Raw genomic sequence first — 13,888 nt, 5'->3', positions numbered from 1 at the left:
AGAATCCTAAACGAACAATGTAAATATTTGGAAAATTGAAAACACAGAATTAAGACATATGATGAGCATATTTATCATTTATTCTAGTTATGAATGAGTTGCACTGGCAAAGTCTACTTTGAAGTGTGTCTGAAATGAAGACACACCTCACGGTGCCCTGCTCAGAACCACAGATCTGAATTACTTTACTTACCTGTGTTTTCAGGGGAAAATAAATTATAATTTTAACGGTAATGCTTTAACACACTTCCTCTGTTCCACTCTCTAATCAGAACACCAAGAAGCTACTTCCAAACCACCATCACCTGGGGTTATGTAGGTTCTTGGGAGGAAAGAACTGAAAACAGGGCTGCAAGCTGGAAGGAGACCATGCTAGGGGCAGTCATTTCACAGGCAGCAGCTGCTCAGAGCAGGATACAGGTGGTATAGGGAGAAAGGGCTTCACTTTGTTCATACATTAATATAATAAGCTTGCTGCCATTCTTTCCTTGTGTAATTGATACATGATTTATTCTGGTATGAATAGGCCTATTCTGAAATCACTAAGTACATGTAATTAAAGCCCTAGTAAGTTTTGGTGTCATTATGCCTGGCTGAGAGTGGACATCTCCCTGCCTCACCAAGCGTGTGCTGTTTTTCACCCTCTTCTGATCTCTTAGAAAGCTGCTTGGATTACCTCCCCCCAATTTCCTATATATAATTACGGCAATGACAAGGCAATTACAATCAGACTTGGCTCTCCAACAAGAAGTATATCTAATAAGCAGGAACACCCTTCATAATATCCAAATGTGATCAGCAGGCAAGTTTTCATGACAAATTACCATTTCATATATAATTTAGCTGGTTAGAAAGTACAAAAGAACTGTATCATTTTCTTCAAAAGAATCATACCTTTTGATCTTCGATCTCTTGTTCTTTCAGTAGTCGCTCGAGGTCAGCCACGTCATTATGCTTAAATAACTTAATATCACTACGTGATGCCTGTAATCCTTTCTGAATAGCAAAGCAAGCAGCTCTATCTCTGCAAGGAAGAGAGACCCACCAAATTGGGTTTAAAGGGTCTTGTCAACACTCTCAAAAGAAATGCTTTTTTTTTTTTTAAAGCTGAGCAATCGCTGATTGTTAACATGAGCATAGCAAATAAATAAAACATGTTTGAATATTTACATGTCACTGTTTGCTCTTCATTTCACGAGTCCTTTTCACATAACTACCATATTTATTCCAAGAAGCACACTCTGGTTATATATTAACATCTCCAAAATCAGCATGCATCTTACTATGGATGACTTACCAGTTTATTCACATACTTTTCTAAGAAACATAAAATACTGGTATGCCTCACCATCAGTGGCATCTGATTTGACTGACACATTACTCTGCATTATTTTATCCTGAAAAGTAATACTGGCAGCTCAGCTAGATAGAAACTTTTAGATACTAACTATTCTATTGTAGCTAAACAGCACATGAAAAAATGGGCGGTATCAAAGCCGATCCACGTCAGCAAAGGCTGAGCAGGGAAGCTAGACTTTGATCCTCAAGAGGCCATAACAAGGCGACGCACCTCCTAGTCAGGGAAGGCCAAGTGGGAGGCTGAGCCTGTTATTCCTATCAGTTGGTAACAAGTGGACTCCCACCACCCCCATTGTGGTGTCAGCAAAGAACACAGAGAGCCCTAACTTCCACCTGTGCCTGGCAGTAGTGGGTACCCTCTCCATCTCCTCCTGGGCAGTGTCAGAGGAGCGCAAGTGGAGAGTCAGAACTATCACCAACACCCAGCAGCAACAAAGAAGCCCCCAGTAGTGTCAATGGAGGCTGAGTAGGGCCCCTGGATTGTCCCTCCTCCTGGAAGAGTAATGAGGCAGCAGTCTCCCAATCCCTTGTTTGAACCATGTCAGAGAAAGCCAGATAAAAGAGATGGCTTAAACTAGACACGGACTACAACAGCGTAATATGAAAGTATCTAGGTTTCCATCAAATATCCCTTATATCAAGAACCAGAAGATATCAAGTAGAATGAAACAACAAATGCCAATAGTGAGATGACAGAGACGTCAAGATTATTTTACAATAATTTTAGAGCAGCCACGATAAAAATATTTTAATGAGCTATCATGAAGACACCTGAAGCAAATGAAATAAAAAGCCTCAGTGATGAAATGGAAGACACAAAGATACCTAGATATGCACTAAATAAAAAAGCTAAAAAACTTGAGATGCAACAGCTGATAAAACTGACAAAACAAACAGACAAACCCACAATCGTAGCTGGAAACGTCATTATCCCTCTCAACAACTGACACCACGAGGAACTAGACAGAAAATCAGCAAGATAGAAGAACTCAAAAACACCATCAACCAAAAAAATTTAACAGACATTTATAGAACACTCCACTGAATAGCAGCAGAATACACATTTTTTAAGTGCCCATGTAACATATTCTAAAATAAGACTACAGTATTAGCCATAAACCAAACTACAACAAACGTAAAGTCTCCGAACACCTAAAAAGTAAACAATACACTTCTAAATAATCCATAGGTCAAAGGGAAAGGTTAAGCTGGACACAGGGGTGTGTGGCTGTAGCCCCAACTGCCCAAGAGGCTGAAGCAAAAGAATCCATTGAGCCCAGAAGTTCACGGCCAACTAGGGCAAAATAGTGAGACCCCACCTTTTAAAACAAAACAAAAATGAATTAAATACAAATGAAAACACAACACATCAAAATCTGTGAGACACAACTAAAGTAGTTGCGCTAAAGGAACATACAAGAAAAGAGAAAAAGTTTCAAATTAATCATTTAAGCTCCTACCTCAAAATCAAGAAAAAGAACAAAACAAACCACAAATAAGCAGAAGGCAGGAAAAGGCAGGAAATAATAAATAACAGAACTGATAATAAAAATACAATAGAGAAAAACCAACGAAACAAAGAGCAATCCTTAAAAAGATCAATAAAACGGACAAACCTCTAACAAGACTAACAAAGAAAAAAGGAGAAAAAGCACAAATTATCAACACCAAGAGTGAAACAGAGTATATCATTGTAAACTCTATAGACATCAGAATAATAAGGAAATACCATGAATGGGACCACACATATATATCTGACAACTTATGAAATGGACCAATTCCTTGAAAAACATGAACTACCTCAATTCATTCAATATAACACAATTTGAATAGCCTGATAAATACTAAGGAAACTGAATTTGGAATTAACATACTTGCAAAAAAGGAATCTCCAGGCTCAGATGGTTTAATGAAAGAATTCTACCGAACAACTAAATAATTAAAAATAATTCTGGGCCGGGCGCGGTGGCTCAAGCCTGTAATCCCAGCACCTTGGGAGGCCGAGGCGGGTGGATCACGAGGTCAAGAGATCGAGACCATCCTGGTCAACATGGTGAAACCCCGTCTCTACTAAAATTAGAAAAAAATTAGCTGGGCGTGGTGGTGCATGCCTGTAATCCCAGCTACTCAGGAGGCTGAGGCAGGAGAATTGCCTGAACCCAGGAGGCGGAGGTTGCGGTGAGCCGAGATCGCGCCATTGCACTCCAGCCTGGGCAACAAGAGCGAAACTCCGTCTCAAAAAAAAAAAATAATAATAATAATTCTATAAAAATAGCTCCACAAAATAGAAGACAGAACACTTCCCAACTGATTCAATAAAGTGTTATTCTGCTACCAAAACCAAAGTAAGTATCAAGAAAAGTATACCTGGCCAGGCGTGGTGGCTCACGCCTGTAATCCCAGCACTTTGGGAGGCCAAGGCGGGTGGATCACAAGGTCAAGAGATCGAGACCATCCTGGTCAACATGGTGAAACCCCGTCTCTACTAAAAATACAAAAAAATTAGCTGGGCATGGTGGCACGTGCCTGTAATCCCAGCTATTCAGGAGGCTGAGGCAGGAGAATTGCCTGAACCCAGGAGGCGGAGGTTGCGGTGAGCTGAGATTGCACCATTGCACTCCAAACTGGGTAACAAGAGCGAAACTCTGTCTCAAAAAAAAAAAAGTATACTATAGGACAGTCTCCCTCATGAACACAGATTCGAAATCCTTAACAAAAGATTGGCAAATAGAATTTAGCTATATATGTATGTACACACACACACACACACACACACACACACACACACACAGACATACCATAACCAAGTGAGTGGTGTTTATTCCAGGTATACAAGGCTGGTTCAATATTTGAAAATAAATCAATGTTATTAACAGACTAAAAAAGAAAATTTTAGGCCGGGCACGGTGGCTCACGCCTGTAATCCCAGCACTTTGGGAGGCCGAGGCGGGTGGATCACGAGGTCAAGAGATCAAGACCATCCTGGTCAACATGGTTGAAACCCCGTCTCTACTAAAAATACTAAAAATTAGCTGGGCATGGTGGCACGTGCCGGTAATCCCAGCTACTCAGGAGGCTGAGACAGGAGAATTGCCTGAACCCAGGAGGCGGAGGTTGCGGTGAGCCGAGATCGCGCCATTGCACTCCAGCCTGGGTAACAAGAGCGAAACTCCATCTCAAAAAAAAAAAAAGAAAAATTTTACACATTGACAATAAAAGAAAAATCACGACTGTACCAACAACACAGAAAAAGTAGTCAACCAAATTCAACACTGATTTACAATGAAAATGCTCAGAAAAAAAGGATGGGGTGCAGGAAAGTGGATGTAATAAAGAATATCTATAAGAAATCTGCACCTAACAATACACTTATTCATGAAAGATTAAACGCTTAGATTTCTAAGATCAGAAACAGGGCAAGAAAGTCTTCTCTTACTACTCTTAACACAGTCCTGGATGTTCTTGCCAGTGCAATAAGGCAATAAAGGAAATAAAAAGTATATAGATCAGAAAATAAAACTATTTACAGATGACATGGCAACTGTCTGCATGGAAAATCCTAAGCAATCTAGAGAAACAGTTCTAGAGCTAATTAAGTGATTTTGGCAAGGTTGCAGGATATAAGATCAGCACACAAAAAATCCATTTCATTTCTATATATTAGCAATGAATACGTGGACATCAAAATTTGTATTTGCAAACCACATATCTGGTAAAGAACTATGATCTAGAATGTATAAAGAATTCTCAAAACTCATTAGTATAAAAACAAATCATACAACTAGAAAATGAACAAAAGGCATGAAAAGACATTTCACTGAAGAGATGGCAAATATGAATATAAATGGATGTTCAACATCGTTATCCATCAGAAAAATATAAATTTCTCTACCCATCTATCAGACTGGCTGAAAAAGCAGCGACAACACCAAATGCTTCTGAGGACGTGGAGAAACTTGATCACTCACATATTGCTGATGGGAATGTAAAATGGTATAGACACTATGGAAAATAGTTTGGCAGTTCCTGAAAAATCTAAATATGCAATACTATAAACCTAGCAACTGCATTCCTTGGCACATATACCATAGAAATAAAAACTTATGTTCACATAGCATGAATGTACGTGAATGTTTAGAGCAGCATTTTTTTTTTTTTTTTTTTTTTTTTTAATTAGCACAAACCTGGAAACAACCCAGATGTCTTTAATAGGTAACTGGTTCAATAAATGGTGGTACCTTCATGCCATGGAGTAATAGTTAACAATCAAAAGGAACCAACTCTGGATACAAGCAACAACTTGGATAAATCATCAGAGAATTACACTGAATGAAAAAGCCAACCCCAAAGTGTTGCCTACTGGATGACTCCACCTATATAATACTCCTAGAATGACAAAATTATAGAAATAGAGAACAGATTAGTGGTTGCCAGGGGTTAAGGAGTAGGCAGGAGTGGGCAGGTGGGAGGAATGTGGATGTAGCAACATGAAGGATCCTTGTGGTGACAGAAATGTTCTGTACCCTGACAATTATGAAGTCAGTATCCTGGCCTTTAAACTGTTTGTCTTGCAAGAGGTCCCCACTAAAAGAGACTTAGTAAAAAGTACACAGGATTTCTGTATTATTTCTTTCAAGTGCTTTTGAATCTACAATTATCTGAACGTAAAAAGTTTAATTTTAAGGCCGGGCGCGGTGGCTCAAGCCTGTAATCCCAGCACTTTGGGAGGCCGAGGCGGGTGGATCACGAGGTCGAGAGATCGAGACCATCCTGGTCAACATGGTGAAACCCCGTCTCTACTAAAAGTGCAAAAAATTAGCTGGGCATGGTGGCGCGTGCCTGTAATCCCAGCTACTCAGGAGGCTGAGGCAGGAGAATTGCCTGAGCCCAGGAGGCGGAGGTTGCGGTGAGCCGAGATTGCGCCATTGCACTCCAGCCTGGGTAACAAGAGTGAAACTCCGTCTCAAAAAAAAAAAAAAAAAAAAAAAAAAAGTTTAATTTTAAAAAGATCTGTCAAGTAACATGAACAGAGACTTAGCGGAGTGATAGGACAGACTTAAGTCCATGAACGACCACTGTACTGAGACCCACTATTAGCAAAGCACAAAGGACTAACACTGTTTACTGAAAGGAAGGAAATGAAGCAGTAGACAGTGTCTATGCCTGACAAATTTATCAAAACCAATTTACCAAACTCCACGTTTACCTCTAGTACTCCTACACTCAGACACATTTCAGGTAGAATATAATATTTAAAATTATGTAGCACACTAAACAGGTCAGCAACTTACTGGAAACTAAAGTTTTAAGACACTGGGCATAATACATGGAAGTGAATTTAGTCTATATTTCCTAACAGTTAAAAGACAATGTAGTATTTATGAAATGAAGCATACGAGTTCACCAGTAACCATATACTTTTTCTGGACGTAAACTCAAAAAGAATTTATAGTGGGGTGCTTGTGTTTAAAGTGACAGTGAATGACACTACAGCTGTCTCTCACTCTGCTTTTACTAAAAACCTAGAAACACTTTAAGTCGATGGCACTCCAGTTTGTGATGAGTCTTTTCAGATTATTTTTTAAACTATGTGCCAGAAATTAATAAAAATGTTCATTTTTATGGTCATCTTAGTATATAACTTAGACCCAGGACATTCGCTGTAGTGCTCCCAGCCTGTTGCAGGGCTATGGTGAGGAATGGGTCACATGTACCCCCAGAAACCCCAGGTAGAGTCAGTTCTGCAGTAAGTGTGATAGTAAGTTCTGCTGCTGCACAAGCAAGAGTTCCAACAGTGAGTGGTAAGTAAGAGGCCAGTGCAGGGTTCCAGGGAGGCCAGGCTCTACCATACAGGCACCTGGACCCCTACTGTGAGCTCCGGCTTCCTTTCATTCATTTACTGAACTAGTGTTTATTGACCATTACTAAGCGATATATACCATTCTAAGTAATGGGCCTCCAGCAAGAAACAGAAGCAAATAACTACACAGATATAAAATTACAAACTGTTACAAGTTCTACAAAAGTATAGTAAGTACGAAGCAAGTGAGTAGGGCAGAGTGTGTGTGTGTGTGTGTGTGTGTGTGTGTGTGTGTGTGTGTCTGTGCAAGGGAGGGAGGCTTGAGAAGCAGGATGACCTTGACAGGCAGTTTGGGTGCTACTGTGAGATAATAGGATAAACAAGGATAATAAATTCTCTCTGGCTGTAAGATTTTGTCCACATGCAGCAGGGCAAGTCTTGACCTGCTGAGAGGTGTGGGAAGCCTTCCCTGCAGAGGTGACCTATGTGTAGGATGAGAAGGAATTACAGAGGAGAGGAGAGGAGCAACAGTGTCTAGTCAGTTATGAGCATTTGCAAGGACCTTGAAGTGAGGGGACACTAGCGTACAAGACTGGCAAGGCTATAGCTTAAACACCTCGGGGAAAATGGTACAAAATGAGCCTGAAAAGTGGTACAGAGCTCACAAGATCATATAAAGGACTTGCATCTTCATTTTAGGAACAGAAGCTCCATATTGTATTAAATGAAGTGTGACACGATAGGATTTACATTTTTAAAAGATTACTCTGGCTATGGTGTTGGAAACAAGGAAATAAAAGTAAATTTGAGACCCAAATTCTAGCCCACTCCAAGGACGACAGGGGTTTGGCTTGGTGCAGCAGAAGCTTCTGCCTGTTTAATCAGCAGCCTGAGCCCTGCCAGCCCTTGCTTGGCTGCCCTCTGTCCTTGCCCTTCACAGTAAACCACAGTAACAGGCATTCACAACACACATGCGAGTGTGAAGATCCACTTGCAGGTAGTCAAGGAAGTGTCTAAGCTATGGGTCCTCTATCTTAATAAGCCAGGAAGCAAGACCAGCTGAGAACAGGAGACGGGGTGAGTGAGTGATGAGACATGGAGAGACTTTGCCAGGCGGTCTAAGTGATCACGGACTAGGATACCATACAGCCCCAGAGCTACACAAAGGCAGACAGCTGTCCTCATCTGGACATTGATAAATAATTATCACGGCAGATAAATGACTACAGACACCTTTAAGCATCTTCTAAGTGAAGGTTTCACAAATTTTGAAACTTTTGGTGAGGTGACTACTTCTTGAAAAACAACAAAAAACAATATTATTTTATATAGATAACTTCTATTGAAGTATTTCTCTAAGACAATCAGTATTATTTCAAAGAAACTGCTATTAGAAAACTAGGTAAAGGTTACTTACACAAATACAATGTCCCCTCTCTTAGAGTAAGCAGGAATAGCACTGGCTATGGTGGCAAATCCATACGAGTATATAATGGCTTCTTCTGCCTTCATAAATTTTGCCAGGCGGTCTTCCAAATCCAAATGAACATCTATTTCAGTTAAAAAAGTAAAATGGTTAAATTGTCTTATAATTCTTTCTCGCTACTAAAGAATAAAAGAACACAAGCGGTATAATTATCAATACTTTCACCTGATGGCCAAAATGGAATTGTTTTTAAATGATAAATTATATAAGATCTATAAAAATAATTCTAGGCCCACACTACTTCTAAAATACATGAACTAAATCAGCTACTCATCTATCTGCAAAATGTGCTACTGGGGCAGCTCCAACTTTGAGTTATGCTTTGATATCACTCTACTGTAAGACTTCAAGGCCTACCAAGTTTCCCTGCTTTAACTGTCCTCAACCAAAACCACTGAGGCCTCACCAGTGTCTGATGTTAACTTACTAATGTCTGTTTGCATTTCAGCAAAAAGAACCCTGTATACTTTGCGTCAAGACAGTGACACTTACTAGCACTCCAGTGACCACTTCTCTAACAATCTGTGTCAGCACTTAGTAGTGGCACCTCTCATCATTTTCTGGGGCTGGGTTTCTGTCTGAATTTCTTTTTTTTTTTTTTTTTTTTGAGACGGAGTTTCACTCTTGTTACCCAGGCTGGAGTGCAATGGCGCGATCTCGGCTCACCGCAACCTCCGCCTCCTGGGCTCAGGCAATTCTCCTGCCTCAGCCTCCTGAGTAGCTGGGATTACAGGCAGGCGCCACTATGCCCAGCTAATTTTTTGTATTTTTAGTAGAGACGGGGTTTCACCATGTTGACCAGGATGGTCTCGATCTCTCGACCTCGTGATCCACCCGCCTCAGCCTCCCAAAGTGCTGGGATTACAGGCTTGAGCCACCGCGCCCGGCTCTGAATTTCTTATAAGTGCAATGAAGATTTCAAACTTACAGTACAAAAGGAAATGTAGTCGTTTTAGAGAAGCACCGTAAAGAGAATGTTGACATAATGAGGATACATTATAATTATTAGACGGACATGTTTTATTTTCCTCTTAAATCATGGTTCCTTGTTACAGCCTTTCACCTCTCAGACTGAATCCAGAAGCTTCACACCCTGGGGTGGAGGACCAGTGACGCTTAAAATAAAGAGGCCACTGGCTAGCTTAGCATCTTAAAACTTAAGTGGTCTTAAAATGAGACATTATCAAGCAGGGAAAGGAATTTTTTAAAATTCCTTTAGCTCTTTTAACTATGGCAGGACCCAAGCCTGGAGGACTAGATAACAGAGTTTCACAACAGGCCCTGTGTGGGGAGAGCTAGAAGCGGCCAGGCCCTCCAGCTTTAGAGAGCTATGTGAGAAAGGAGGGAAATCAAAGGCTACACAGTTGGAGTTTGAGACCCAGGATGAGGGAGCCGTGGTGCATCTACTGATGAGAACCCAAGCATGGGCAACGGCAGGCGGTCTGGGCAATCCTGAGCTAGGGGCAGTATAGAGAGCTGACGGCCTGGCGGCAGGAGGCAGTTTATTTACAGACTTCCTAAAGAACATTACAGAACTGTTAAAACATTAATTCCATTCCTATCAAATAGTGATAAAATATGAGGCATGCTTCTTATTTGTACATTAAAATACATATAAACACGGCCGGGCGCGGTGGCTCAAGCCTGTAATCCCAGCACTTTGGGAGGCCGAGGCGGGTGGATCACGAGGTCGAGAGATCGAGACCATCCTGGTCAACATAGTGAAACCCCGTCTCTACTAAAAATACAAAAAATTCGCTGGGCATGGTGGCACGTGCCTGTAATCCCAGCTACTCAGGAGGCTGAGGCAGGAGAATTGCCTGAACCCAGGAGGCGGAGGTTGTGGTGAGCCGAGATCGCGCCATTGCACTCCAGCCTGGGTAACAGGAGCGAAACTCCGTCTCAAAAAAAAAAAAAAAAATATATATATATATATATATATATATATATAAACACAGTCAATACCATTTGATTTCCATTAACCAATTAGTTATAGTTATTTTACAAAATGGACACTTTTCACTATACCAATATTAAATGTGGGACTTTACGACAACACACAGAGTTTAGAAGAACATGTCCCAGTTGATCTTCAAGTCTCAGATCTCCGACATTACAATCACATGAAATTCAAGGTTGTGATCCCTTGTGTAACAGCCACCCTCAAGGAGAGATGCTATCAGAACAGGTTTCAGGCAAAATCTAGCAAGAAAGAGGAAAGCAGCCAAGCAGCCAAGGAGCCGAGCATGGGTTACTCTCGGGTACGTCTTCCTTCTCATCCTCATTACCATTCTCTGAGCGCCATCACTTTGCCACTTCTCACATTCCCAGGTAGGAGGCCTCCTTCAAATTATAATGGTGTTTCTAATTGAAAATATCTGCCGCAAACCTTCACAATTCAGCCAGAAGGACAACCCAGGCCACAGTGGTTTACTTTCATTTGGTATCTCCATTTCAAAAAGAAAACATGCTATGTATACAAACTATTTTTGCTAAACACAAAAGGAATTTTAAGTCATTCTGTAGACTTCTCAGCTCTAAATGACTCTTTTTGTTGATGATAATGAGACTGCAAAACTGTGTGTGACCCTGTTTCAGGACTTTAGAATGTGTTACCTAGTTGATGAAAATTAGCATGTTACAAATCTTTCCCATCATTAGGTATACTCATAACTGTTTATATACAGTTGCCATAAAGTGCGAAGAGTAGTCTCTCAATAATAAATCAATGACTTATTGGTTCTAGCATAGTCTTGAAAGCTCAAAAAGACAAGTCTTTTACTTCTATCAAGAGACGCTGGGTTTTAGCTGATGTCAGCCTTGCAAAACAGGTTTTGTGACAGGTAAATATGGATAACTGCAGAACTTGTTTCTCTTGATGAGTCTTTGTGCGATGAAGAAACCCTCAGTCCTAGGGAGCGGGAGGCAGCAAGCAGGAATACTACATGGGCACTCACTTTTCTTCGACTTTTGATGTCCATATCTACTGTGTGTATGATCCATTTCGCTAACTGGAAATGTAGACTTGCATGGAATAAAACTAAAGCACTATGTACTCCAATTCACTGTTAGCAATAAACACGGCAAAGAAGTGGGAGCATCCTAGAATGCCTCCGCACACCTCACAGCCCTTAGCACACCTCACAGCCCTCAGCACTTTCTTGCACTTGTTTATCTGCCTGTCTGGCTCCCTCACCAGAGCCTCAGGGACAGGAGGCCTCACTACCTCGGACATCACAGAGTTCAGACTGTAGGTAGGCCTGGGGGTTCAGCCCTGGGCAGCTTTGGTGCCTTCCTCTGTCAAACAGGGGTAACAGTCCTACCTTCCTCAAGGGTTAATAGGAAGACCGCATGAGTTAAATGCTGATAAGACACTTAGAACACTGCCTGGAACAAGCAATATGCTATTTAAGAGTTTGTTTAATTTATATCAACATTTGTAGAATAAAAGGTTTTATTTTAAAAGTAAAAGCCTGGTCATACTTTAGGCAGTCTTCTAATTAAGCTGAATTCTGAATAGTTAAGACTATCTTCTAATAAGAGCCACTTGTTCAGCTTCTCACGAGGAGGAGAGATTATGGCCTTCCTGGTTGTGTTCCAGAGAAAACACCATAAAATACCTGAGTTCAGGACAGTTTAGAAACAAACTATGTTTTCTCTTAAGGCCTTCATATTTTTGCATACATACTGTCCTTAAAAAAAAAAAATCCCAGGGCCGGGCGCGGTGGCTCAAGCCTGTAATCCCAGCACTTTGGGAGGCCGAGGCGGGTGGATCACGAGGTCGAGAGATCGAGACCATCCTGGTCAACATGGTGAAACCCCGTCTCTACTAAAAACACAAAAAAGTAGCTGGGCATGGTGGCGCTTGCCTGTAATCCCAGCTACTCAGGAGGCTGAGGCAGGAGAATTGCCTGAACCTAGGAGGCGGAGGTTGTGGTGAGCCGAGATCGCGCCATTGCACTCCAGCCTGGGTAACAAGAGCGAAACTCTGTCTCAAAAAAAAAAAAAAAAAAAAATCCCTAGAGACATGGACAAGTTTTCTTCTTAAGAGTATAAATGATAGCCCTTAGGTACTCACTAAAACATATAGGGCCAAATGTTTTTCATGTTTTCACATGCAGTATCTTATGTGATCCTTACCAAATTGTTCTAAAGCTGTACAAGCAATGACTGTTCCTACCTACACCTGAGAAAACCATGATCCCATGACTAGTAAGAAGTGGCAGATCTAGGAATTTTATGACGAAATGTTCTTCTTACTGGAACAGGTAGTCATGGATCAGTTGACTGTTCTAAAACAAAGAAGCCAAATATTTTTATAAACTACTGAACTGAACAACTGTTTAGACTGGCTCTGGAACACAAATAAATGCTATTATCTTTCATAATGAAACCTTGCCACCCAATTGTTTGTGACCTAGTTTAAGACAATGAGTCATTACATATGCAAAACAGACCAAAAATAACTCACAGGTGAATAAGACCTAAACGTACTAAAAACAAAAGAAAGAAAGAAACAAACAAAAAGTTCACCAACAGACAATATCCTAAGTACCCTGGGGTCCCACTGGCCTTAGAGGAAAGGAAGGCTCCATAACTCAATAAAACCAATGGCTCAGTTCTAAAACATGCATCAGTGGGTGGGAAAAACCTAGTCCACAGTCCTAAGGAAACTGTTCTAATAACTTGTTTCGTTTTCTACCTGTCAGGCCTCTAGGAGGTAGGGGACTGTTTAGCCTTAAAAAACTAGATGAATCTTAACTCAATCATTGATCCATTTACTTTTTCTGAATTAGTCATTTAACATAAATGTCACCATGAAATCGTAAACAAGAGAGAATGTTTAATAAAGAAACACTCTTACAAGTGATTCACATTCACTATTTCAACAGTTGAGAAGAAAGCTACAAGGGGTGTTTTGAAACTAGAATGTGATACTTTGGGGGTCGGGGAAGACAATATTAAAAGCAATCATGTGGGAGTCCAGGGAAAGTGATTGTATACCTCGAATTAAACTCTTCAATAATACATAAGCAACTGCAAACAAGAGAAACAGGGCTTCATGTCTGCATTATTGTTTGGTGCAAAAGGCAAACATCCCCTTCACACTGAGAATAATTTAATTATATAGGGTATTTTAGATATAAAATTTAGCCTTAGATGACTTCAAGTAGCTTCTCTGATTGTATCTAATGCTAAAATTTCAAGGTATTTTAATAAAACTATAATAATTCAAGTTATTG

The 13,888-nt window shown here is 40.6% G+C and overlaps 1 protein-coding gene across 2 annotated transcripts in view; it reads right to left on the bottom strand.

The window, feature by feature from the left end:
- SPTLC1 (serine palmitoyltransferase long chain base subunit 1) overlaps window positions 1–13,888 on the bottom strand; it is a 62,309-nt gene that overhangs the window by 26,495 nt on the left and 21,926 nt on the right. For both annotated transcript variants that reach the window (XM_003938196.3, XM_003938197.4), the window contains exons 6-7: window positions 8,577–8,709; window positions 895–1,024 (exon numbers count right to left, since the gene is read on the bottom strand). In XM_003938196.3, the coding sequence (XP_003938245.1) occupies window positions 895–1,024; window positions 8,577–8,709 (263 nt within the window). The remainder of the gene's footprint in view (window positions 1–894; window positions 1,025–8,576; window positions 8,710–13,888) is intronic.

This window comes from Saimiri boliviensis, chromosome 2, assembly GCF_048565385.1.
Source record: "Saimiri boliviensis isolate mSaiBol1 chromosome 2, mSaiBol1.pri, whole genome shotgun sequence".
Lineage (NCBI taxonomy): Eukaryota > Metazoa > Chordata > Mammalia > Primates > Cebidae > Saimiri > Saimiri boliviensis.
The sequence above is the reverse complement of the archived record's forward strand: the minus strand, read 5'-3'. Positions and strand labels throughout refer to the sequence as shown.